General features: G+C 48.6%; 2 protein-coding genes across 8 annotated transcripts in view; one reads left to right on the top strand and one right to left on the bottom strand.

The window, feature by feature from the left end:
- The window catches only part of Chdh (choline dehydrogenase), a 31,101-nt gene extending 16,838 nt beyond the window's left edge, over positions 1–14,263 (bottom strand). For 2 of the 7 annotated variants that reach the window (XM_021182199.2, XM_021182198.2), the window contains exon 1: positions 14,041–14,263. The gene's annotated coding sequence lies outside the window, so the exon portion shown is untranslated. Of the gene's footprint in view, positions 1–8,196; positions 8,264–12,870; positions 13,243–13,917 lie in introns of those variants that run through there. The other 5 variants (XM_029468893.1, XM_021182203.2, XM_029468892.1 and 2 more) reach the window with 4 other exon arrangements.
- A 120-nt stretch (positions 14,264–14,383) lies between these two features.
- Positions 14,384–27,132, top strand: Il17rb (interleukin 17 receptor B). Its single transcript, XM_021182204.2, has 11 exons — positions 14,384–14,550; positions 16,403–16,427; positions 17,101–17,241; positions 18,864–18,991; positions 19,626–19,752; positions 20,874–20,921; positions 22,384–22,526; positions 22,869–22,934; positions 23,921–24,020; positions 25,163–25,258; positions 26,092–27,132. The coding sequence occupies exons 1-11, from the start codon at positions 14,491–14,493 to the stop codon at positions 26,655–26,657; spliced, it is 1,500 nt and encodes a 499-aa protein (XP_021037863.1). The 5' UTR covers positions 14,384–14,490; the 3' UTR covers positions 26,658–27,132.
- The last annotated feature ends 606 nt before the right edge of the window (positions 27,133–27,738 follow it).

Here is a 27,738-nt window from a genome sequence, read left to right as displayed (position 1 = left end):
TAGGGAAGTGGGGGGGGAGGGTATGGGGGACTTTTGGGATAGCATTGGAAATGTAATTGAGGAAAATACGTAATAAAAAATATTAAAATTTAAAAAAAATCTGAAAAAAAAAAGAAAAGGAAAAAGAAACACAGCAGAAACACAATAACAAAAACCACCAAACCAAAGCCCCAGGAAGAATAACAAAACTAGAAGACTCACAGTTCTGGATTTTAAAATTACTGCAACTTCATAGTTGCAGAAACTGCCGTGGTGTCAGAAGACATTTGAACTAATGCAATAATGCAGAAACGAGTCCTTGCATAGATGGCCCAACTGGTTTTCAACCGCAGCCTAAATCGCTCAAAGAGGAAACAGAGGTCTTCTTAGCAAATGCCACCTGGGAAGCGAGCCACAGGCTACAGCATGAACTTGTACCTTTGCTTCGCCACAGTCAAAAGTCAGCCCAAGAGGCTGGGGAGATGTTCAGTCAGGAAAGTGGTTGCTGTGCCAGCCTGAGGCTCTGAGTTGAGATTCCCCAGAACCTATGTAAGAGGCCATGTGGCAGGGGCTGGGGGGATGGCTCAAGTAAGTAACGTGCTTACTACACAACCGTTAGGGCCTGAACTCAAGTCTGGAGAACACATGTAAGAACCGGCCTTGGCTACCACAGGGCTGTGACCCAGAGCTATGGAACGTGGAGAAAGGATTATGGGACTCTGCTGAGCACTCTCCCTCCTAGCTCTTGGTCACCTTTTTCAGGGGGAGAAGGCGAAGAGTGATGTTCTTATGCAGTGACTATGAGCTCACATGTGCTTACACACACACATGCGCACACACACACACACACACACACACACACACGCACATGTGGCACTGCATGTATATGCTCTCACTGCTGGGAAACCAGAAATAGGAGGGTCCCTGGGCCTTGATGGCAAACCAGCCCAGCTGAACCAGGAGCTCTATGCTCAATAAGAAACCCTAGCTCATACATTAGAATCTGATGAGGTGGCACACGCCTTTAATTCTAGCACTCAGGACGTAGAGGGCAGGCAGAGCTTGAGTTTGGAGTAGCCTATGTAAATAAATAAGATGCAGAGGTATAGAAGACACCTGATATTGACCTCTGACCTCATGCAGGCACAGCCATACACATGTGCACGCACATGACAATGCACATGTGAATATACCACATACACACACATTAATTAAAAAAAAAATCTGATGAAAAGATGGGGGAATCCTCATGACATTAGATTTGGAAGTAGTGTCTCAGATACCATACCAAAATTACAGGTAATAAAAGAAAAAAAATAGATGAATTTCAGTTCCACAAATGTTAACACTTTTGCGCATCGAAGGGCACTAGCAAGAGTGAAGCCACAAGCTGGGTATGGTGGAAACAGGTCACTGTGTGAGGCCGACCTGATCTATGTAGAGGTCCAGGGCTACACTGCAAGACACTGTTTCAAAAACCAAAATCCAAGCGAAATGACAAGCCCACTGAGTAGAACACACCCGCCAGCCTCCTGTTTGACCAGGTACTAATATCCAGGATGCACAATGGATCCTGGAACTTAACACCAGCAAAATCCTAATGGACACAGACAGAAGAGCTCTTAAGTAGACAGGCTTTCTAAAGAAGATGTGATGGAGCACAAAAAGATGCTTAAGCCCCCACCAGTCATTAGAGATAGGCAAATCAAAACCATAAAGAAATACCAGCTTGTACCCAGCGGTACGCCTGGAATGGAAACTGATGGGAAATAGCAGGAGTTGCCAAGGATGTCCAGAAGTTGACAGCCTTTGTACACTGCTAAGAAAGAGTCAAATGTTAGCCACCAGGGGGTACAAGCTGGAAGATTTTCAAAAAGTTAAGAGTTACTACATGGTCCAGTAATCCTACCCTGTAGGTATTCCCAGAAGGGGTGAAAGGCAGACTCCCCCTGGCACTGCCTGGCAATGCCACACCAGGGCTGTGACCACACTAATCACAATAGCCAGGTGGGAAGATGCCGACCTGCATGTTCTGATGAACAGATAAGTAAAACATGAAGACAATGGACTCTTATTCATCCTTAGAAAGGAATGGAATCTGAAACAAGCTAAATTGTAACTGAAACGTGAAGCCATTATGATAAGTGAAATAAACCAGATACCGGAGAATAGGTCAATCTGTAGGCAGAGAAAACTGTTTAATAGGGAAGCGAAGCTTCTGTCTGGTTAGCTGAAGAACTGCGGAAATGGCCAGTGATGCTAAAGTAACACAGTAAACTTAAAAGTAATTAAAGCCACTCCCATCCCTAACCAACCAACCAAACAAACAAAAGCAGCCTGGCGTGGTGGCGCACGCCTTTAATCCCAGCACTTGGGAGGCAGAGGCAGGCGGATTTCTGAGTTCGAGGCCAGCCTGGTCTACAAAGTGAGTTCCAGGACAGCCAGGGCTATACAGAGAAACCCTGCCTCGAAAAACCAAAAAAAAAACAAAAAAAAACCAAACAAAAGCAAAAACCAAACCAGACCAATAAAACAAACGCTGAGCCCCGCAATCCCTGTGGGTGGGCGCTGTAAAGTGATTGTTAGTTGGATAAGCAAGGTCTAAAGAGTCCAGGATACTCCTGGACTTACTGGCCCAAGGATGGCGGCCCCAGGCTGGCTTGGAGTACACAGCCGAGCACTGCCATAAAGACATCAAATAGCTAACTCAAACCATCTAGTCAAACCAAGAGATCTGAGAACAGCGGTTTCTCTGGGCAGCAAATGCGACCCCAAGCTTCCAATCTGCATCTGCTGTGTTTTATTTCCTAATCCAGGCAACCAGTCCCAAGCCCTGAGACAAAGGACAGCACTAGGAGTCTTTCACCAGGAGGTGTGGCCTGCTGAGGAGATGAGAAGACAGAAGCTTTCCTCTCAGGGTTCAGTTTCCCTTCCTTTCCTTTGCCCCCGACATTGCAGAACCATATCCCCCACCACCTACAAGTCCTCAACTGCTCTACCATGACACCCTTGCCACCAACTCAGGTTAGTTAGGATCTGGTCCGCATGTGGTATACAGATCAAATCCTGAGAGGACATTAAATGGAGAATCCCAAACCCAGGGCCACCACCCCCTGCTGTTTTGCTGCTGCGGTTGCTATCACCAGCCTCTAAGACTTTACATCTGGCAACTGAAATTGGGCATCAGAAAGTATGTGCAACTTCGTGGTGAGAACATTCGGGTTGCTTGTAGTTTTAAGTCAGTGACCAGCCACACACGTCTGGCAATTTTGGGGTGGTGTTAAGTTATAAAGGAACTGGAGCCAGAACAAAGTGCTTACCCACTATTTCAGGAGTCTCTTACTTGGGATACAATCTGTCTTTGGAGCTGTGCAGCTGGAACTCTGGAAACCATTTGAAAGACTTTTTGAACAGTACCCCCTTTTGTGTGTGTGTGTGTGTGTGTTTGTGTGTGTGTGTGTGTGTGTGTGTGCGCGCGCACGCGCCCAAATATTCTCCCAGTACATAACAAGTACATACTATACTAGGGTCAGACCCATGGACCCCAGAGCTCCTGGTTTACAGTCATCCAAAAAAAGAACTGGCTTTGAAGAATGCTGGGCGCACTCAGCCATGCCCATAACCTAGCCAAGCATAGGGTTGTTTCAGCCTGAGGAATTTGGGCTCCTTGACAAATCTGGATTTGTCTGCTCTGGGCCTAGTTGGGGAGCAGTAAGTCTTTCCAGGAGATAATGGGCACACTGGGATCTTGAGGTCCTGGGTCTCAGGCACCTCACTTCCAGGAATTGAAAAGGAACAGCTAGACCAAAAGCACCAGGGGTCGGTCCTGGGTCATTAACACCACAGAGAAACCACCACCTCAAAACTTACCAGCAAGGCTCTGCTTACTAAGAAGTGTGTCCATCTATACAAAAGGGTCCTGTGACCCATTTAAATAGTGACCACATGGCCCCGGCACCTTAGACAGGCTCAGGTAGACTTGAGTCCAGAGCTCAGCGACTCAAGGGTTTCAAGGCCCAGAAAAGTTGCTTCCAAGGGAGTCCCAGCACTGTTCAAGGCTATTTGGACTTCAAACCTGTCCTTGCTCCTAGGACATAGATCCTCAGGGCAGCAACTAAGCCCATGCTGGAGGCCACAGTCACCCTTGCCAAACTGCAGAGTCATTCTCAGAACTCAAAGATTGGGGTAGATCAAATGAACTTTGTCGCCTGGCCTTCTAGTGCAGGTTTTGATTAGCCGTTTCCAGAGGACCCAGATGAGGGTGCCAACTGAGAGTGGATTTGTGCCAAGAAGAGGAGCCTCTACGTCATCACGCAGGAACACCGTACCATGCATCGAACTGACCAGAGACACAGTTGCCTCTGCTGAGCACTGGGCATGGGGTATGCCATTAAGTCCCCCAGAGGGACAAGGGATGTGAGGATCTTCACAGTTACTACCTGAAGAGAAGCAAGCCCAAGACATCAAGTCAGAGGATTACCCCCCCCCCAGTCCCTACCAACTAAGCTGCACTAAGGCAGCCAAAAGGTAACAATCTGGACATGGGCTGGGCATGAGGCACCAAACACCCATGCCAGAGCCAAGGAGGTCAAAGAGTTGGCAAAGGTTTGGCTGCTTTCCTACAGCCCAACAGATCCTGGCTGATGGCACCACTACCTCATCGCCAGACCGATAGTGTTTCTGGGTAAGTACAGGGACAGCCCAGCTTGGAGTCTCAATCTCAGAACTGAGACTTGTGGTCTGTCTAGTGGTTCTAATAGGAAGCTCACTGTTAGCTCCATCCCTGGCAACCCAACTCCCTAAAAGACTAGGAAGAGCTTCCTCCTAATGGCCTCAGAGTCCCTGTTGTTCCTAAGCCTGCCAGGCTGGTCTCTCTGCTTGTCTGATCCCACCCTGCCCTGGGCTGCTTCTTAGTTCCAGGTTCACATACTCGACCCTGACATGCATTGCTCTTTCCTCCAGGTACTTGTCTCCGTTTCTGTTCAACTGGATCACTCCTCCCTGTTCTCTGGCCTCACTCAAATATCAGCTTTGTAGAGAAGCCTTAGTCTATACTGACCACGTTCACCAGGGACTTTGCTGAGTCCCACTTTCCATATGCCGAGCCTAGCTTAGAGGCTGCACTCTGTCATACTGGCTACAGAGATACACTCACTCAAGGATAGATCTGCACATGACCTATAGCCCATTTTTCCTGGCTGTCTGAGATATCGGGGACAAGCCTATACATCTGTGCTATGACAGACAGGAAGCACCAGGCAATAGGAACCCAGGAAGTTCTAGATCATAACCTGCTCATGGATATCTAGACGTACACAGATCAAAGCTACTATAACATGTTCTTCACTGAATATCCTGGCACCCTAATTAATGCCAGTGGGATTCATGGAGAGTTTGAAGACAGCTTATGTAGGCTACGTAAATAAATGTCTTGGCAAATGAGCAGAATTAACTGTTAACAAAACTTAAGACACTCTCTTCAAAAATCTCTTTCCTGTCCTTTTCTTATATCATCAACATAGGACCATAATTCTCTTAAACTCAAATTTCTCTTCCTAAAACTCTCTCTCTCCACAGTCACGTAGCAGACAGCTACAGCAGAGAGTCTCATCTTCCACAATAGCGAGAGATACTCAGCCTCTGAGAGACGATGTCTGGACATACCGAACAAGGCTGTGTCCTCTTGTCCCTGGTGGCACAGGCAGAATACTCTCTGGTTCTGTTGGTGAAGACACTTTGGATGGGACAAAATGGGGTAAGGGAAATTCCCTACCCCAAAATGAGGGCCATAAAATGGCACCAACCTCTCACACCAATAAAGTCTGTTCTCGCCATTCTGAACGGCACCTGCTCTTTCATTGTCCACATCCACTTATTTTGTACACGGAGCAGAGGCTGCTAAGAAAACCCTTAAGAGCTGGGGGTCTTCAAGGATGATATCACATGTCTCAGGGCCTTGCCCTTGGAGCATGACATGAGCCAGTGCTTCCCAGCTGGACACCTACATGCTGACGACTTCAGAGACACCTACATGCTGATGACTTCAGAGACACCTACATGACTTCAGAGGCAGATAGATGCTCCCTGCCTTGACGCTTCTTGGACTGAATGCCACCATCTCCCATCTCCCTCCCATAGCAGCTACTCCAGTTCAGGTGACACACTGGCTTCTGTATTCAAGAATCTGCCCTCTGTGCCCATCCCTGCTCTCTAGCTGATCTCCATGGTGGTCATCATCAGAAGCAGAAGGTGGGGAGCTAATGTGGGCTATAAGCCCTCTTGCCTTTTCCAGTGTGAATGTGAACTATCCGCGGTGGGCTCATGTGACTCAACACTTAGTTCCTGGCTGCCTTAAGAGGTTGCAAAACCTTTGGGATAGGGAGACATGACTGGGCAATAGGTTACTGGGTATGGACCATGAGGTTATAGCCCAGCCCACTGTGCCTGATGGCATCTTTTGTTGGCAACTTGCACAAAACCATTGCTACAAGCTCTGGTATCCAGTAATTGACCCACTCCAGCCTTCCCACTGTAACAGACTACAGATCAAAACAAACCTCTCCACTCTAAAGCTATTTCTGTTGGGAATTTGGTCACAGTCATGAGAAAAGCAGCCATTATACTGTAAACCAGGGGATATATTGTTCCTATAGGGGTTGTGCTCTGCTGCACTGTACATGGATGAATGGACAGAACAGCCAGGAGGACCTCAGAGTAGATGGGACTTGGTACAGTGGCCCCAGCTGAGCAAGTGTAGGTCTCAGTGTCTGGGCTCTTGTGCAGTCACAGTGAGACAAGAGGAAAATGAACAACTCCTCAGGGGCATCTTGTGATGGGCCCAGCACAGGCATCAGAGCTGCAAAAAGACTGGCAGCCTGGTGGGCTTGAGTTATCAAGCTGCACCCAGCAGGGACCAGCATGGAGATGGAGGTTGTTTAATTTACCAATAGCAATGATCCCTCGTTGCCTAAGGCTGTCAGAAGCAGGTAGAGAGTAAGACAGGCTATAAAAGTAGGAAGGGGTGGGCGTGGAAGCCATGGTACGGAGGAGCACTGACGTCTCCTAAGTGATGTGCATCATCCATTCTGCCTACCCCGCAGACCCTGTCTGCTCAGGCTCCACAGCTCCTTCCCTAGAAGCCTTCCTACCGTGTCCTAACAATGTCCTCACCGCACCACTGCTCTCCCCACCACGTTCTCCATAGTGGCTGCTGGAGCGTCCCGAGAATGAGGGGTTCCTGGGACCAGAAGAAGTAGGAAAAGAAACGGGTTAAGGGTCAGCTTGGACCTCACCAAGGTGACATCATGTGAAGGAGATGACTGAGCGGCAAGGACTCCTCTCCTCAACTGGGGATAGAGTCTAAACAGAAGGCTGCAATGCCACCTGGGAAATACCCTGCCTAAAATACCGTGATGCTAATTAACACCAAAGCTGGGGTGCCACCGTGTTTTCAGATATGCCCATCATGCATTGCCCGTCAAGCACAGAAAATAAAGAAAACAGAGGACATTTAAGGGCCACTGTGCACAGAATCCATGTGGGGAAATCACACACATTTCTTAAAAATAAACTCAAATAAATAAACATGGGGGTGGGGTGGGAGGGCAGGGTAGAGGCAGATCTGCATTATTTGTGAGAGAAATAAGAGGTAGGTATGCTTGTATCTGGCTCTTAGCTAGATCCTGGGGACTAGAATTCAGCTCTGAGGAAGATAAGAAACCATCGTCTGTTAGATGTGAGATGCTCATGAACACTTTTTCAGAAAAAACCTGTCAGAAAAAACTACTCACATGTCTTTATTTCCTTAATACTGTATTTACATGACATTTACATTGCAGATTATGAATTTTGTAAAGAGCACACAAAGACTAGAATGAAAGAAAAAAAGGACAGGGTTCCCCACAGGTGCCAGGAGGGCAGGAAACTCAAACAAGGGAACAGACCAGGAGTTCCCACCTCGGTTCCTCTAGCTAAATTTGCATATGCTTTCAAATTTCCATGGCAGGGAGGATTTCAACCACAGTTGACTGAGAATCTCAAATATCACCCACAAGGGAGGGACAGAAAGCACCAAGGCAGAGGCCTGGTCCAGGCTGGAGGACAAGCTGAAGGCACGGAACAGACCCTGCTCACTCGGTCCAGAGCCTGAGGCCTTCTGTAGACACTTTGCTGCAACTGTCTTTTTCAAGTCAGAAAAGTTTCTCAGTCAGCCCTCACCTCACAGTCCAAGTAACTGGATGCAGTGCAGTCTCTCCTGGGATGGCCTGCACACTATCCTGATTTTCTGTGAAAGATAAGTCCAGAGGGAAGGCAGAGTTGAGAAACTTCTCCAGGTATCTGGTTCAGTGACCTTACCTCTTGTCTTGCAACGGACGGGGCTATGTGTGGCTTGCTTTGTTACTGGGATTGATTTTAAGGGTGTTTTAAGATCGGCCCGTGAGAAATTAAGAGTCTGAAAATAAGTAAGTGAAGACGTCCTCATTCACCACAGGAAGTTCGAGCACATTAGAAACTGCGCCCTGCATGCTGGAGCCTCCCCAAACCCGTTAGTTCTGTCTATCAGAGATGTCTGTCTTTCTAGCACTTATTAAGAAAGGCAGCAGGCACTGTGGAAATGACTCTTAGTACAAAGGGCTCACACTCCCTTAGGCTCACAGGACAGTTAAAGGCAGGATGAAAACCTGGCTTCTCTGCCTTCCTGTGTGTGTCATGTTTACCTCAGGTCACGCTCCTGCTTGACTCAGCAGAGGTATGTAAAGGACTGAGGTGCGTCCACCCACCTAGCCTAGCTGGTCCCCCCTGAAGACTGAGGCAGAGAGAGAAGTTAGTTAGCCTGGATGCCACCAACAGCAGAACCAACCAGGGCAGAACAACCCTAGAGGAGGGCAATTACCTCTGGATGAGGCCATTGTCCCTGGGTGAGGCCATGATCTGGATCACTTCGTTGTCCCCTCAAGCAATAAAGGCTTCTTCAGACCAACAGCAGAATCAGGAGAGATACTAACAAACTAGACCACACCTTAGTCAGGATTGCTTGCTTCTTTCTAGCCCTGGCCCTATTCGTTTTTTTTTTTTCTTTAAAAATATTTATTTGTTCCTCTACTGCAGAAATCGGGTGGCGGAATATGTCTGTGCACAGCGCAGGTCCACAGAGTGGGTCTCAGCTCTCATCTTGTCTAATGCAGGCTTCTTGTTGCAACCTTACTCCAGGGTTTTCCAAATCCAACACAAACACACTTGTTTTCTCCATCATCGCTGCCTCCTGAGACGGCTTTCCTTTCTAGGTTCAGGCTCGTTCAAGACTTCTTTTTGCGACCTTCTTGTCCTCAATAACCATATAGATGCATCCTGACAGGTTAGGGAGTCACTGGGCTCTTTGCCCAATCTTCCCAATGTGGCCACATGGATTCAACTGTCTCACTCTGCTTTCACCTCTCCTCATCTCTAACTGGCATACAGGGATGTGTATGTGGCTTAGCCTACCCGGCTGGAACCAGGGGTTTGCCCTAAAACTCTTACATTACACTACACTACATTAGAAAGGGTTACATTAAGAGCAAATGTTCCATAAAGCCTACGTAGTCTGAAGCCCATGTTCACCTGCATACTATCTTCCATTGCGCACTGAGCCACCTCCAAGTCTAATGAGAGCGGGATGTGGGTCCCTAGTACCTGCCCTGCTCCAGCCCTTCACAGCTGTGATCAGGCCCCCAATGTACATACACGCTGTGCCTCCTTCTAAACTTCTGAATCTTTAGCCACAGGCGGTCCCAAGGCAGCAAGGGAGAGCAGCTTAAAGGTATCCGACTACTTCACCGTAGTAAACAAAAACTGCTATCAATAAACTCACTGCAGAAACAAATCACATTAGCAGTCACTTAGCTCCCACAGCCTCGGGTTCTGAAGGAGGGGGATATTATACAAAATAAAAACGCAAATATCAACTTATAAAATAAATGCACTTGTATATGTCTTATATATTGGGGTTCCATGTTCAAGTCTCATACTTCAGACAAGCCAAGATCCTTGAGTTGGTTACAGCTCATCCACACTCAGGAGGCGGCTTCTATGGGACTCAGGTTCTTGACTTATAAAACTGGGAATGGGGCTGGAGAGAAGGCTCGGTGGCTCAGAGCATTTGCTCTTCTTATAGCGGACCCGGATTCAGGTCCCAGCATCCACATGGTGGCTCACAACCACCCGGAGTTCCAGTTCCAGGGGGAACCAGTGCTTTCTCTTCTGGCCTCCATAGGCACCAGGCATGCATGCAGTACATATAAATACATGCGGGCAAAATCTCATACACACAAGACAAAGAATAAATAAGTCTTTAAAATGGAAGCAGCTGTCTACTTCACAGTTTCTTGTTTTTATGAGGGTGAAAGGAAACCGTGCAGAGCATAGTGGCGCATCCCTGTAGCCCCACCACCTAGGAGGGAGAGGCTAAGGCAGGGGATTCATGATTTTGAGACTTTAGTGGGTGGGGAAATAGTAAATCTAAAATATTTAAAAATGCAAAGCTCAAAGCCCAAGGAGATTTCCCTCGGTTTACGGGTCATGGCCTGAACCCCGAGCCCCTCCTTACTTAACCTCATCCATGTTGCTGTGTTCTCTTCCACAACATACAGAATGGGACCTTTCAACTACGACCAATAATAAGATCAACTGCTGGTTAACCTGACTATTGGCAACCAAACCCCAGATCATCCTGCCTTCTCTTTCCACCACAGTGCTGGTTGCCTTGCCTTGCACCCCCACAGGGCTGACTCCCGTCTATAATGAGAGTAGACAATGGCTTCCCCATTTCTCCTGTGGTCTATACTTTTTGAAGTCCCAATGTGATAATTTAAACACATAAATCAACACAAGTGTCTGTGGGACAGAGGTCACATGCCAGAGGTCATGCCCTCACATGGTTTCACCTCCTGGATTGGCTGGGGTAGCACTGAACTATAACCATGGCTGAGTCTGGGGTTTTCCTATGCCCCTTGTACTGAGCAAAGAACATATGGAGTTCTATGCCCAGGCTCAAGATCAAGGACTGGCAAGCCCTGGGTGACTCTCAGGGTTTCTGGCTCAAAGATAGCATTAAATTAGGCATGGCTGAGTCCAAGCGGCTGGAGTGGAACAGAGGGCAGAGGTAGCACCAGAGGCAGGAATGCTCCAGTGGCTGCTATCCCAGCTAGGGCCAGCCCAAGAGCCCTGGCAGGCAGCTGGCATTCGCCAGAACCGGCTCCCTCCTCACGAGACAATGAGTCCACTGTTAACCGCCCAGAGACTTGATTAATATTTGCAAAAAAACAAAATGGAAAATTCCACCTGTGTGGGTGGAAGCTAGCCTCGGGGCATGTCAACAACCCTCAGGGCCCTGTTCTCTCCAGGATGGACACAGCAGAGCTTATGTATGGGTCTGAGGGAATTTTTCCATTTGAGAACATGGAGATATTAGAATAAAAAAAAAAAATTAACTGTGTTGTCGCCCCTGCTCAAAATCTATGCAGCAAATTTAAACCTTTCAACTTGCTTTCCTCTGACTCTGGTTTCTTCTGAGTTTCCTGATGGCTCTGCTAGAGTGACAGGTAATGTCAGTTTCATGGGGAAACTGAGGTGGCAAGAGAACAAGAGCTTTGGCCATGGCCAAGTGATAGCAAGTGAGTCGTAGAGCCAGGAAACCTGGAGGCTTAGAATCTCAGCTGCAGTGGCCACACAGACCTGCTGGAAGTGTGGGTGATGGACAGAATCATCCTCCAGGCTCTGGCCCGACCACACTACCACCTTCTCCTACAGGACGGAAGAAAGCCAAAGCAATCTTTCCAGGTGCACAGGCTCAGGCATGGCCTTGGGGGAAGGCACGTGCTCATTTATTCATTTGTTCTGGGATGTAATGAGCAGCCATGGAGCCCCTGGACATGAAGGTTCGCAGTGCCAGGTAGCTCTTGTAGCCCTGCAGACAGAATGCATGACTAATGGGCAGCATGTGGAGTCTCTGAAGATTGCTTGCTTCCTTCAGATTCCAGACACCTCTTCACTATGATGGCTCCCTCATTTAATTGTACAGGAAAGGAAACTGAGGCTGGAGGAGAGCAGCGGCTTGCCATACATCCAAGTGAAGTAGCCAAGCCTTCTTTACTTCTGTTGGCCCTGCCTCTGATGACCAGGCTTCGGCATCTAAGCAAGTGGGTCCACTCCAGCTGGTTATCTTAGAAGCCAAGTGTTCAATCAACTTGGATCACTCTGGGGTAAGGAGGGCACTTGTGGCAAGTTAGAGAGTCCTGAAGACAGGCAGGTACAGCCTCTTCCCCAGATATAACCCCGTCTGTAGCTGCAGGGCCTTGCTTACACATCCTTCCACTGCACATGGGCCACAGGGTACATGCCCCTGACTCAAAGACAGGGCAGTGTCCTCTCTAAGCCTGTTATCACTGGCCTTGGAGGTGGGTTGGTGGCACTTCTCGGGCAGTGTTCAGAGGCTATCCTGGCATCCTTGCCTGAGTATTCTCCCATATCTTCCACCCCTTTCTACCCCCTTCACCCAACTCTTCCTCTCTCCTTTGCCACCAGATTCTTCTCCGGGATAAGAAACCCAGCTAGCTGCCCTGACCCATTTCTCAAAACAAGCCAATCAAGTACCCAATTCCTTATGTTTGTCCCACCTCCCCTTGCCAAGGTCAGGAGAGGTCCCTCCAGTTTATGTGTGCATGTGACATCAAGAACTTTCCTGCCCACCTTTCTGTCTCAGGGGCCAAGAAATGGCTGACTTGTCCCTGGACCTGACCTCTCTATCCCTGCTCTCCCAAAGCCCCTTGCCTTTTGCCTTGAGCTGACTACAGCAGGGTGTGTTCTGCCAGAGCAGCTCCAAGCCTGCCCAGGGACTGGCACTCAGCTACTCACCGAGTAAACACGTGTTGGCAATCGGCTGTGACTTGCTCAGCTGAGAGGGAGTGCTCTCTACTTGCTCTGCACAGCCCCATGGGCTGTTTTTCAAAACTGAAGACTGATTGTTATCTAAACATCTGCCCGGCTCCTCAGCCTCATGGGGCAAAGTTCTCAGATGGAAGCTGGAAAACAAGGCCATCTCCATTTTGTCTTCCCATCAGGGCAGGTACACTCTGGCCTTGCATGTTCCTGTCACAGTGCTCAGCTCCATGCCAAGAGCAAGCACCTTTGCACCCTGGTAGCAGGCAAGGGTTTACGGGTCAGAAAGGCTGCTATGAAAGCTTATTGTTCCCAGGAACCACTGGGCCTGAACGGCTTGCTGAGGTTGAGTGAGAGCCCAGGATGGCCCAGTCCCAGGCGAGGGTGGGGCTACAATCTCCCTTCTGTCAATCTCCTTGGCCAGGCATCAGAACAATTTTCTCAGGAAACTATTCCTTGCAATGCCACAGAGGCTAGGGACGGGGCCTTTTCCAGGCGAATCAAAACCAGAATCTTCACCTGAAGTCTGTCTCACTGATGAATTTAGTCTGTATCCCAGTCGGGCTTCAGCAAATACAGCCGCTTGACTCCACCCAACCTCTTAGCAGGGAGAAGCAGGACTTGTGCCTGAGGCTCTCTCCAATTCCACTGTCTACCTACCTGTCTGGTGAGCCCAGCTCTGCTACCGATATAGGAAGGGCTGAAGCAGCAGAATTCCAGGCTCTGTAGCCCTTTCTCTAACCCCAAATGATACTGGGCTATCCCCATCTCAAGCCATTTCATCTTAAAAGGATGGTCCCTGACCCACCTTCCCAGAATTAAGGTCTGAGAGGTGGTGGAGAGTTGGGCAGATCTCACTCAGGCAGAAGCAGCACTGCCAAATGTCAGAACCGTAGCTCGGAACCCACAGTGCTGAGACACCAGCTCCGGGACCCCAGATGTAACCGCCAGGCCTCATTCTATAGGAGTACACTTAACCAGAAAGCCTGAGAGGCCAGGGGTGGAGATTCCTATCACTGTTACCTTGTAACTGTAAGTTCCTGTCGCCGGTCGCTAGTTCTCTCAAAACCCAGAAGGTTTCAGTGGCTCGAGTCCCTCCGCTTCAGGTCTTCACCCAGCCTAGGACCTGAAAAGCTCACTACTCACCCGGGGACAACTCCGCACCTGGGCCAGGACGCGAAGGACAGGAGCCAGGAGAGCCGAGAAGGCAGTGGCCACTGATCCTCGCCCCGCTGCTCTTTAACTGGCGTCCCGGGAGTGCCGCGAGCTGCTCCGTCTGGCTCCAGGCGCGGGTGCGGTCGCCCCACCTGGCCTGCGGCACACACCTGTGCGCGGGGCTCGACACGCCCCGCGCCTGCTGAAGCTTCAGTCCTCCCGGCCCGACTCATTCGTACCCCGCCCACCCCCGCGAGCCCCAAGGGCGACAAGGCTGCCACTTTACTATCCTGGGACCAGGCCAGCGCCGGCTTGGGCAGGGCGGTATTGTGGGAGGCGGAGCCCGGAGAACTGCGGCGGGCGCCTGGATAAGAGGACCCTGGACCTCTGGCCCCAGCTCCGCGTGGTGGTGGGCGGTGAGCAGTGGCCGGTGGCCAGGCCATGTTGCTAGTGTTGCTGATCTTGGCTGCAATGTGCAGGAGCGCCCTGCCTCGAGAGCCGGTAAGCATCCCCCTCCATCGTGGGCACCCTTTCGGTTCCCATCCTTTTAGCTGAACCCTGACAAGCGACAAGCGCCTGAAGACCTTCCAGCTCAACTGTCAAGGAATTGTCCATGAACCATCCTTAGAAAGGGACTGGTTTGCACCCCTGAGCTAACCGCGATGGGCCTTGAACTCACACCATTGCCATCCTGGAAGGTATCTGTTGTCAGACTGCTTCCCAGGGGCATGAGGTTTAGAACTGTCACAGATGCCACCCTGGGCATTTGAGCTCATCTAGTCTTAGTATTCTCCTCAAAAAGAAAAAGGGTGGTACTCAACTCACACAGGTATGCCTTGTCCCTGGGTTCATGATGACAAACAAGACAGTATTGCTTACATCTGTGCTGCCCACCTCTTGGGTCAACAGACAGCCTGCGTCAGTCTGCTTGCTTGCTTTTCCTTTCTGTCTAGGGCCATGTTAACTCCTGAAGGCAGCTCTCCTTTCTTCTCTAGTCCCCATGAATGAAATAATCTTTCTATTTATTCAAGAGGGAAAAGCGCATCCTCAACAAGGCATTCAGGTGCAAGCCCTGCTCTCTTCACACAGTGGAAGGCATCCTTGGTGACTGTGAAAAGTCACAGCTTATTATGGTGTCCTGAAGCCCTTGCCCTCTCTGTGCAAGAGAAAAAACTGTCCCTGGGGGCAGCTGTGAAGAACATTGAATGAACTCTGCAAAATGTAGAGCCATCACCTGGCTTTTCCTACACACCTTGTCTTGCTCCCATTCAAGTAGAACTTGGTTCGTAGTAGGTGGCTCATTTGCTTAATAGGAGAATGTCACAAAGCAAAGGACAGTGGATGACATCATCCAAACCCAATTTGCTCCATCAAAACCTCTGCTTTCTGCCTTCACCAAGGTTTTGGAAATGAGAGGGCTGAGATCTTAGAGTCCCTTGGGTTTGTCACATTGTGTCTTGCCACTGAAGATTACTGACAACTAAAATAAATGTTTTAGGCTCAATATACTATTTCCAAACCAATACTCTTCCCTTTTTAATGGAAACGTCAAAGGTTTAGTAGCTGGCCTTTCGTAGACGTGTGTGTGTGTGTGTGTGTGTGTGTGTGTGTGTTAATTTTGAAAGCTGTTTTAGAAAGATGAGATCACTGTTCCCCCTGGATTTCTAAGTAGCTCAGCTGAGTTCTGGATCATTCAGAAGTATGATATGAGCTTGTGTGTGTGTGTATCCTGTGGGCTGCAGTCATTGCTCCCTGCTTTCTTCTCTTTGCATAGCCAATCTTTAATTTGGAGAAATTAATAAAGATTTCATAGTCCTGAAAACCAACAGTTAAGCATTAGATGATACAAGGGCCCTCAGAGTGGCCCTCAGTAATCCGAGGCAGGGAAAGAAAGCATGCATGAGGCCTACCTGGTCTTCAAGGGGGTGAGCAGCTGCCAGGAAACCAGGTGTACCAATGGCTAAGCCAGGGCCCATCACAGCTACAGTGGGGCAGCTCAATTCCCCTCAAGTTGGAAAGTGCAATCAAACTAGCTCTTTTCTTTTAAAACATTTAAAGAATTGTATTTTTAATTTGTGTGTGTGTGTGTGCGCGCGCGCCCTCAGAAAGCAAGACTATGATTTCTGGAGCTAGTTACAGACAATTGCTGTGAGTTGTCCAACATGGGAGCTGGAACCTAAATGTAGGTTTTTCTGCAAGAACAATATGCTGTCTTAACCGCTGAATCATCTCTCCAGCTCTCGGCTCATCTTTTCGTTGAAAACTTGTCACTTGTATATGCATCTAAGGAACAAGATGGTGAGGACTGTGGTTTACTGGCTTCCACATGACATTTGGTTTCTCTTTCCTGCAGACTATTCAGTGTGGCTCTGAGACAGGTGGGTGCATTAGAGAACTGGGAAGGTCACGGGACACCAGGCACAGTGTGTTGCGTGGCCTTGTTAACTAACAGGAATGAGGTTCTCAAGGCAGACTTTGGGGAGTAAGGAGGTGTTTGAAATGGGCTGGCCTCCCAGCGAATTAGCACACAGAGTGGGATGCACAATGCTACGTGGGAGGCAGTACCTGTCACCCCACAGAGGGACAGAGATTAGGGTGCAAGGGGTGATACCACTGTGGGGAGTAGGCAGCAAATGTATTACACACAGGTACCCAACATGGTAGCCTTTGAAGAATGGGTGGGTTTTGTCTAAGAAAGTGACTAGGGAGAGTGAGTGAGAGGTTTAGTAGCAGCAGAGGTGGAGCGTTGAAAAAGAGCTGTCATAGTGTCCTGGGTGGAGTCCTGGGTGAGACTTGGAGAAAGGAGGACTGGTCACACACACACACACACACACACACACACACACACACACACACACTGTGTAGTTTGGGACCATAAGGCAGAGAGAATTTATTCAGGTGCATAAACCTGCCAGGATCCAGGAGTTTAGCTTTCCTTAGCAGAAGTGAGCTGTGAACAGGTGATGGAACAGGAGAGACCACTTGGAGGAAGTAACTTCTGACTGGGCCGGAAGCAGGAGTATCAAGTGAAGTCCCCTTGCCTCCTCCCAGGGCCATCTCCAGAGTGGATGGTCCAACACAAACTCACTCCAGGAGACTTGAGAGACCTCCAAGTGGAACTTGTCAAGACAAGTGTGGCAACAGAGGAGTTTTCAATTTTGATGAACATAAGCTGGATACTCCGGGCGGATGGTAAGTTTGCACCAGTCATAGTCTACTAAACTAGAAATGGGAAGGACATAGGGCCCGTTAATTCCAGTCCTCGGCACATACCCCAGACACACACAGGCTTATACTATCTTAGGATGTGTACAGTAGCACTATTCATAACAGCATGCAAATGCCCAAGAGCAAAAAGGAATCACAATGTGGAAACTTTGGAACTCAATACAGCTATGAGAATTTGTGTGTGTGTGTGTGTATGTAATATGGATGTCACAAACAGGAGCAGTCAGAGTACAAAGAGCTACACAGCTGTATCTCTAATCATGCCTACCGTGGAGCATGAAAGAACAAAACAAGTGGTTTGACTTCAGGATGGGGTTTGGGAGCTACTCTGGCTTGGAAGTGATTCAAAGCCCAGGCAGCACCGGGCTGGGGGCAGTTCTTGGCTGGGTGTGTAAGTGTACAAAGTTGCTGACAAGCAAAGGCTTTCCTCAGTCATACTTCATGGCAGAGATGACTCCCCTCATTTTAGGAAAAGCTCTGCTTAGGTTACTTTCCTACTTCTCAAATGATATCATCAAAGTCCTGGTGTTTTCTCCAGATTAGGTTGAGAGCAACATGCAAGTTCCTTGCACAAGCCAATCCTGGGGCCCTGATGACTACGTTTCTGGTTTCCATCTGCCAAAGTTAAACTTGGTTTAGTCAAGAGTACATTTGCTCAGCACCTGGGAAACTGACACAGGAGATTGTTACAAGTTTGAGGCACATCTGGGCTATTTACTAGTTCCAGGACAGCTTGGGCTACAGGGTGAGACCTTGTCTCAAAAACTTAAGGAGGGTGTGGAAAGAGCCAGGAGAAGGGTCCCAGTGATCTGGGAAAACAAGTCAGTGACAGGCTTCATCAGTATGTTCTTCAGAGTAGCAGGAGAGGCAGCCAGGGGTGCCCCAAAGGGGGATTGGATCTATGTGAGTGGGGTGGGGCTGGAAGGACCAGGGCATGGCCCCTGGACACTCCTGTGAGATGCTACAATAGGCTTAGGCCTTACACCAAGCAGAGTGAGGTCGTTGGTCGATGTTGTTATGGACTTTAAAGGGAACTTGGAAATATAGGGATGGAGGAACAGACAGAAAGTATGGTCTGTATGGACATAGGGCTGTCAAAACAGGCATAGTTGGGTGCTGATGCTTGGAGGGTTTAAAAAAAAAAAAGTCAAAGCTAAAGCCTGAAGCATCCACTAAACCAAAAATAAGCAGTGTATAGGACCCATTCATTCCCTCCCTAGGCCTGAAAGAAATAACCATATGCACACACTGAAAGACACACCCTAGGATATGTGCAGATCCCAAGCAGTCATCTTAGACCAGGGCAGATGCATCACTAACCACAGGCACTTTGTACAACTGAGGCCAGCCTAGGAGCAGCAGGGGTCTTAGGCTTTGGAATCCAAACTTGCACTTCCTGCTGATGAGCTGTGGAAGTTCGGCAGAATTACCTCCCATCCCCCAGGCTCCTAAAACCTCATTCACTCTGTCTGTACCCTGGGGACCACAGTACACACCAGCTGTGACAAAGCATTTAAATTGTTGAGTACCTGTGTGAGCCACGTAAGCACTAACGAAAGCAACCTCCCACTTAACTGTCTCTGCAGCCAGCATCCGCTTCTTGAAGGCCACCAAGATCTGCGTGAGTGGCAAAAACAACATGAATTCATACAGCTGTGTGAGGTGCAACTACACAGAGGCCTTCCAAAGCCAGACCAGACCTTCCGGCGGCAAAGCAAGTACTTCTAGGCTGTCCTTGACCACCAGACCCTTCCTGTGAGAAGCATGAGTAGCATGCTTCAGAAAAGCCTGATGATGCAGAGCAGAGCAAGATGCCTGGCTCCAAACTCGACTTGTCTCCTCAGTAACTGGGGAAGGCAGCATCTTTGAGACTCAATGCCCAACGCAGTGAGGGGAGTTGAACTTATACCCTGGCTCTAAAATGCCACACTTTTTAAATTCTGAGATACATCAGTAGATTGGGCTGGGCCCATTCCCTATAGAGACATTGGCCAAAGACCTGTATCAGCTGGAGCATAGCGGTGCTCCATCAAATGACAAACGAAAAGCGGGCAGAGGCTCTCAAGTCTGACAACCTAGGTTCAGTCCGTAGGACCTACATGGTAGAGAGAACAATTCTCCAAGTTGTCCAGACTTTTCCACATGCACTATGGCATGTTCCCCCACTAGCACATGCATGCATGCATGCACACACGCGTTCGTGCACACACACACACACACACACACACACACACACACACACACATGCAATATGTAATTGTGAAAACACTTACAAATGAAAATCGCCTTCCCCCTCCCCCCAGTGGCTCTGCTCTTGTACTGTACAGATACCTTGCTTTGCTTTGCAGTGGACATTCTCCTATGTAGGCTTCCCTGTGGAGCTGAGCACTCTCTATCTCATCGGCGCCCATAACATCCCCAATGCTAATATGAATGAGGACAGCCCTTCTTTGTCTGTGAACTTCACCTCGCCAGGTAAACTCCCTCATGTCCTTGGTTCTTCTCTCTTACTGTCTCACCTGTGTTACGGCACACGGTTTGGTGCAATGAGCCTTGAGAACCCTTCGAAGCTGTCAGCTTCCTTCTCTGTGGACACAGTGCCGAGCAGTCCTAACTCAGGGTAGGGAGTGTTAAGTTAGGTAAATGTGGGAAACCATATTCCTGGGTGCCAGGCAGGATGCAGAATGCATCCTCTATCCGAGCACCGCACTTGCCCTGGGCAGTGCACGTAGCAATGGGGAAGCTTCAACTCTGGTCCTTCGTAGTTGGTGCCTTGAGCCATTCAGGGTGGCTTTACTTGTTAGCTTCCTGATGACCCCAAAGCTCACTGTTTATTGTGGTTCCTGTGTGTGTGTGTGATAATGCACCCCCCCCCCCTTTAAAGTGAGCTTTATTTGGAGATGGTCTTTGAAAAGTTACAGGAGTAGCACGTTTCCATGCAGCTCTCAGTTCCGGTTCCGCTGGTCATCGGCATCTTGTTTTCAGGGTGCACTCGTGAAAACACAGAAGTAATGTCCGGTGTATTTCCAGCAGCTAAACACCAGGTTCTCAGGATTTCAGCTCCTTTCCCATTACAATTTCCTCCTGGGCCAGAGGCACTCAGTCATTCTGCCACCCCAGCCTCTGGCCTCGCTTTTTCATGACTTTGTCAAACGTACCTAGATTGTTTCCATTCTGAAATTGTCTGATGCTTGCTTTGTATGTAAGCCAGGGATATGAGGCTTGGGTATGAATCCCACAGAGGGCACTGAATTCTTCTCATTCTGGCCTCTCTGGGGTGTGTGACATTGTTCGTGAGGGTCGTGCCTACTAGGCATCTGGGTATCTACCACGCGGAGCTTCATGTCTGGAAGAGGCAGAACCTGTATGTATTATCAGCTCTTACTTTTGTTTCCATGTCACCTCCCGGAGACTGTTTTTGATAAAGGTTGTACTTAAAGGAGATGACTTAAAGCTTCCATGGAAGAATGGTTTCCTATTTAGATCTGCTGTCTCTCATATCTGAAGTGTGTGTGTGTGTGTGTGTGTGTGTGTGTATACTGGGCAAAGCGTTATACCTTTTACTCACATGTAACAACTTTCATTCACATTCCCAGGCTGCCTAAACCACGTAATGAAATATAAAAAGCAGTGCACTGAGGCGGGTAAGTAGATGTAGCATTGTGATTCTGTCACTTGGAGAGACTCCTGACTGGGGCCCATGGAGGCTCCTCCATCCTCAGACAGAGAAATAACTGAGATATAGAGACGGATGTTCTCTAAGTCACTCAGTGAAGGAGCTGCTGGAGCAGCTCTGGGCTGAACAGCTATCCAGGCTGGGGCAGGCTCTTAGATTTACACAGCACAGCAACAGCTACAGGAAACCACCCCTGTCCCTGTGCTAAACTAACACTTTATCCCGAATCCCACTTGAAAGCAGTGCCCATGGGGAGCTGTTCAGTGGCTGGAGAAGAGTCCCATTAGCCTTTACATTTGCACATCACAACTGGCCTGCGGTCAGTGGAGGCTCTGGGTACCTTCTGTTTGGATTAACAAAGAGCGAGAGAGTTTGTCCAAGTGAGGCCCCAGTTGCCTTCTCAAAACTCCCTCTCAGAACCTCCTTTCAAACATGAAGCTTTTTTTTTTTTTTTTTGGATAGTCATTCCCTCATCCCAGGTTCTAAGAGTATAAACTTCAGAGCAGTATACCCTTGTGATGCCGATGAAGTGAGTGACACTGGGGGAGATCTTTCCTCCCACCAAAAGAGCACTGTAAAAGAATGGAGCTTTGAGGGGGTGTGAAGTCCAGGACCTGGAATCAGCTCTCCAATTCACTCCTGGAACCAGTTCCTAGCCAGAGCCCAAAATGGTCCCCTCCCGTAGGGAAGATAATCTGTTATTATATATACACATGTTCCTGGAAATTTGTCCAGTCTTATTTGCAAGTCATATGAGACAACAGACTTTCTGACAGTTGATCTGCCACGGATTCCTGTAAGCCATGTGCATTTCCTTCCTTTGTATTCAGTAAGGCTGGGAGCGTGTCCTTGTAAGTCCCAAGTCTCGGTGTACTTCCCTTCATATTTTGGGACATACCTCTTACCTCCTAAACGGAGGCTCTTCCTCCAAGCCTAGAAAGGGAAAATAATGGTCCTAGACCTCTCACCTCAAGGTGAAGGGTGAACAGTCGGGCAGTGGTGGTGCACGCCTTTAATCCCAGTAATTGGGAGGCAGAGGCAGGNGGATTTCTGAGTTTGAGGCCAGCCTGGTCTACAGAGTGAGTTCCAGGACAGCCAGGGCTACACAGAGAAACCCTGTCTTGAAAAACAAAAAACAAAACACAAAACAAAAAACCAAAAATGTAGTATGAGCACTGAACCCAGTCACTGACTGAGATCTGTACCTACCACTACCGGTTCAAGGAAGCTATTTGTAGCATAGTGGCATTGGGGGTAGTCCCTAAACTTTCTTGGACATTAGATACTTTGGATTCTGGGAAGAGTGTCAGAAGATATACCAGAGTCCCTGTCTCTTGGGTGTGTGCCCAAAGATTTAGATTTGTTTCTGTAAAGTCCCCTTGGGAACTCAGATAAGGGAGGAGTTATCAGACTACTCTCTCAACTTTCAGGAAGCCTGTGGGACCCAAACATCACTGCTTGTAAAAAGAATGAGAAGATGGTTGAAGTGAATTTCACAACCAATCCCCTTGGAAACAGATACACGATTCTCATTCGACGGGACACGACATTGGGGTTTTCTAGAGTGCTGGAGGTACTCTCCCCACTCCCAACCCACCCCACTCCCAACCTCTAGCTTTGGTATTGAAGGGGAGTATAGACGTTTTAGGATCCTCTGAAAAGGCTTCAAGAGAACTGTAGCTAACTGTTGTCCGAGCATGCTAGGGCTACCTTGATTAATGTAGCAGGAACAAGTCCCTGTAGGCATCTGGGGACAAGGAGTCTAAAGCCAACTAAAGGCAGAAGTTCTAGGCTTCTCGAGTGAGTCATTCAGAGTCCATGCATCAGAAGTCAGTCAGGAACAGTGGCTTCATCACTAAGTCTGTACATGCTTGTGACTTAAAGCTCTTGTCTGTGTCTCACTTGTCTGCACCAGAATAAACTGATGAGGACGTCTGTAGCCATTCCGGTGACTGAGGAGAGCGAAGGTGCGGTGGTTCAGGTGAGTGAAACAGTAGTCTGGGAAGGGAGGGACACTAGAGGGGTACTGCCCCACCATGGATGCTTTCTGTATGTGCATGTGTGGTGGGATGCTAGGGACTAAACCTAGGATGCCTTGAATTCTGGGTAAGTATTCAACAGCTGATACAAACTAGCCTTCTGATGCTTCTTTTTAAGGACGGCAAGTCTCTCCCCAGTCAAGCAGTGTTATCAGGGACTCCTTATTGGTCTTCCCAGTGGTGAGATCAGAAAGCTGACTCTGCAGCTGTAGTGTCCTTTGTTTGGACTGGTGGCTGCAGACTTTCCAAAGTGTTTTCACTTCTATTTACTATCATGGATCCCAGGAGTAATGCTGAGATAGGACAGCCATTTTATTTCCCCCGAGTGAGAGGTGAAGTTGCAAAGGTTTGGGGCTGAAAGACTGAGGTACAGATCAATGGCTGAACTTCAGAGAGCCACTCTTTGTCTTCTGGGGGCCTTGGGTGGCCCAGGTGGAAACAGGAAGTCAGCTCCCCAGTAGACTACAACATGGGTATACAGGGGATCACAGTACAACACTACCACACCCAAGTCACTCTCCACTCCCTGGAGCACCAAGCACTCAGGGTGAGCAGGACAGCAGACCCCGGGGCCACAGCAACTGCTCGTTTCAGGAAGCTGTGGGCTTTCTGAGGGCCAGGGAGATCACCTCCTGTCGTCCAGGGTCAAGATTTGTATGTTTATCAGGATGGAGCTGCCCTTTTAGATTAGGAAAATATTACGTCAGTGATAGGCACAAAGTTCAAGGGCATTGCAGGAGTTTTGGTCTTGGGGTCACCAGATTGGATTTGTGGGCTACAGAAGTGTAACCAAGCAGAAAATTGACCATGCCAAGAGGTATGAGAAAAAAAAGAAAAGAAAAAAAAAGGGGGGGGGGTGTTTTAAGTGGGACACTGTAGAACATTTCCTGAGGCACTCGAGAACATTCTGATTGCCCCTTCTCCTCAGCTGACCCCATATTTACATACCTGCGACAATGACTGCATCCGACGCGAAGGGACAGTTATGCTTTGCTCAGAGACAAGTGCTCCCATCCCTTCAGATGACAGTAAGTACCCGTCATTACCTCAGGATGGACAGAGACTCAGGAAGCACGCGGCCCTTCATATGTAACAGGTTATGCTCTGTCTGTGAGAAGCAGCAAGAGGTCCCTGCCTGTGTGCTGGGAACTGCTCTGACAGACTATGCTGCCCCAGAGAGCTAATGGCCAAGTAAGAAAGGCTTGTTTGAAATGAAGGCCCTCTCTTTTCAAAAGCAGGGTATACAAGGAGAGGTGGGGGGGTGGGGTGGGGAAGAGCACACAGGAGTTGTTCTAAGTGCCACGAGGCTACAGAATGGGAACCAAGGACTGGTGTCAGCAGTGCTGCAAGGCATTCCTATTCTCTCTGAATCTTATTTGGTTAACAAATCAGGAACACTGGCACCAAAAGACACTGCCCTGGTGCCTGAGAGCATGTTCTGGAAAATGTCTTTGGATTTAGAGATGCCTCCGTTCTTTTTATGGACATACAGAATGTTCTGAACCTAGCCCATGGGTGGGGCCGGAAGACAAGAGTCAGCCAAATAAGCTTTTGATAATTACCCTAGGACCCTGACTTCTATGTGGGTACACGTGTGTGTGTGTGTGTGTGTGTGTATTATGCATATAAGTTCATCCTGAGGATCAGAAATTCTTCAAATGACAAAACCTGAGTGTTCAAACTCTAGTTGCCACAGTGCTAATTCATGTGCTTGAGGACTAGAAGCCTGAGTTTAGAGAAGGGCTCCCAGTTCCTGTTGAGAATCCAGGGAGAATGCTGGTGAGTTACTCAGTGGGGACAGTCACTTGCTACACACGTTTTACAACCTGGGTTGGATCTCTCCTGGAACCCATGGTCAAAGGAAAGAGCGCATACCCTAAAGCTGCCTACCTACTGTGCATACGCTGTGGCACGAGTGCCTGCGTGTGCACACATCACACTACTATTTTTGTTGTCAGTGTTGTGAGCCTAGCCTGTGATGGCTGAACCATCATTCATTACACAATAATACATTTTTGGGACGAGATCTGGATACTAGCAAAGAACCCATAATCAGCAGATCCCCCCCCCCCAAAAAAAAAGATCTTCTAGCCGTTGGCTTGCAAGGTCTAAACTTCCAAGGAGAGTAAAAGAATCTGTTTACAAAGGGTGACTGAGCTGTTTCCTGCAGACAGACGCATGCTGGGAGGCTGGCTGCCTCTCCTCCTGGTGCTGCTGGTGGCTGTGTGGGTGCTGGCAGCTGGGATCTACGTAACTTGGAGGCAAGGTAAGGGTGGTGGTCACTTTCTGAAGACCCTCTAATGAGATCCTATCTGCATATGTAGAAAAAGAAACCTGGCTAGATGTGGCAGCATAAACCTGCACTCTCAGGCCCCGAGAGGAAGAGGAAGTGGGGTCAGCCATCCAAGGATGTCACGATTTACTGTTCAAGGCTAGCTTGAGCTACACGAGGATCTGTCTCAAAAAACCAAAAAGGAGCTCTTAGTGTACCCTGGGAGTTATTCCTATGTCATGGCCAAAGATTAACTCCGTACTTTTAAGCTAAGAAAGCCACATGAACTTTCATCTCAGGAATATCTGCATCTAGAGGATGATGGTGGTGCCATGCTACTACAGGGTTACAGTAGCTTTCTACATAGTCTTGCTGTGGTGCACAGGGTGTGGCTAAACTTCATAGAGGTAGAAGAACCCTACCACCTGCAGGGAGAAAATGGTACAAATCACAGTTGACCCAACTCCTAAAATGATAAGTAGAGGTCACATCTGTGTCACAGTACAGAAGTTTCAGCAGCTTGCTTCAAACACAGTGACCTCAAACCTCAACAGCTGCTGAGTTTATCTGAAAAGAACAGGGCTTGACTATGAAGGCTGATTTGTTGATAAGGACTTAAGCTTTTAAGGTTCAAGCATCAGTGTTTCAGGTATTCAAAAGGACTATCAAGGACCTTCTCTCCTGTCAGGAACAAAGCTCTGACCCTGATCCTGGCTGACACTGTCTGGTGGGGAGCCTTTAGTAGTTTTAGACTACTGTAAAGGCCTGCTATCTGTCACACAGTTAACAAAATCCCCCCCCCCCCCCCCCCCCCCCTTCTCCTCCAGGAAGGAGCACGAAGACATCCTTTCCTATTCCCACCATGCTCCTGCCCCTCATTAAGGTCCTGGTGGTTTATCCTTCTGAGATATGTTTCCATCACACCGTCTGTCACTTCACTGACTTTCTTCAAAACTACTGCAGAAGTGAGGTCATCCTTGAAAAATGGCAGAAAAAGAAAATCGCTGAGATGGGGCCGGTACAGTGGCTGACCACTCAGAAGCAAGCGGCAGATAAAGTGGTCTTCCTTCTTCCCAGTGACGTCCCGACCCTTTGTGACAGTGCCTGTGGCCACAATGGGGGCAGCGCCAGGGAGAGCTCTCAGGATCTGTTCCCTCTTGCCTTTAACCTCTTTTGTAGCGATTTCAGCAGCCAGACGCATCTGCACAAATACCTGGTGGTCTATCTTGGGGGAGCAGACCTCAAAGGCGACTATAATGCCCTGAGTGTCTGTCCCCAGTATCATCTCATGAAGGACGCCACAGCTTTCCACACAGAACTTCTCAAGGCTACGCAGAACATGTCAGTGAAGAAACGCTCACAAGCCTGCCATGATAGCTGTTCACCCTTGTAGTCCACCCGGGGGAAGAGAGACTCTGAAGCCTTCCTCTTCTCCCTTCCAGTGACAAATGCTGTGTGATGACTCTGAAATGTATGGTAGAGGCTGTGTGGAGGTAGTGCTATGTCCAAACTTGCTTTAAAACTGGAGTTTGCAAAGTCAGAACCTGAGCATACATGCCTGAGGCTAGTCATTAGCTGGATTTATGAAGACAACACAGTTACAGACAATAATGAGTGGGACCTATATTTGGGATATACCCAAAGCTGGGTAATGATTATCACTGAGAACCACGCACTCTGGCCATGAGGCAATACGGCACTTCCCTGTCAGGTTGGGTCTGTCTTGCACTGCTTATGCTCTATGTTGCACGTAGACCGTTTTGTAACATTTTAATCTGTTAATGAATAATCTGTTTGGGAGGCTCTCACTAATGTGTAGCTTCCTAAAAGAAGCCTATTACACACACAAACGGACACATTCTGCCTGACCAGATGATCCAGTTTATGTGTAACCACTGTACTGTTTGCTGTTTGGACAGTGCTTTCCCTTGCCAAACTTTTGGACAGGTAACCTTTACCTTTTATCTTAGAAGGGCTAGGAACTGAACCCAGGGTATTATGCACACTACACAAATGCTCTGACACTGAATTACATCTCAGTCTCCCACAGGTGACTCTCTAAGTGAATATGCAAACATATCACCAGCAGGGCGGTGGTGGCGCATGCCTTTAATCCCAGCACGTGGGAGGCAGAGGCAGGCGGATTTCTGAGTTTGAGGTCATCCTGGTCTACAAAGTGAGTTCCGGACAGCCAGGACTACACAGAGAAACCCTGTCTCAAAAAAAAAACCAACCAATCAACCAAAGCCCCACATCACCAGCTGGATGTGGTGGCACATGGCACATACCTTTAATCCCAGCACTCAAGTGGAAGAGGCAGGAGTACCTCTGGGCGTGTGAGGCCAGCCAGAGACAGAGTGAGGCTCTGTCCCAAACAAACACAAGTTGTTACCTATAAATCTAGTGTCTACTTCTGTCCAGTTACCTGTCCACTATTGAAGTTCCCAGAGTTCTTGGTTATTACATAACATTTC

Source organism: Mus caroli, chromosome 14 (assembly GCF_900094665.2).
Source record: "Mus caroli chromosome 14, CAROLI_EIJ_v1.1, whole genome shotgun sequence".
Lineage (NCBI taxonomy): Eukaryota > Metazoa > Chordata > Mammalia > Rodentia > Muridae > Mus > Mus caroli.
This window is presented reverse-complemented; position numbering and strand designations above follow the sequence as displayed.

Coding starts and splice junctions, on each gene's coding strand:
- Il17rb (XM_021182204.2), top strand. CDS start 14,491: ATGTTGCTAGTGTTGCTGATCTTGGCTGCAATGTGCAGGAGCGCCCTG. Junction 17,242..18,863: donor CTGGATACTCCGGGCGGATG/GTAAGTTTGCAC, acceptor CTGTCTCTGCAG/CCAGCATCCGCTTCTTGAAG. Junction 19,753..20,873: donor TGTGAACTTCACCTCGCCAG/GTAAACTCCCTC, acceptor TCACATTCCCAG/GCTGCCTAAACCACGTAATG.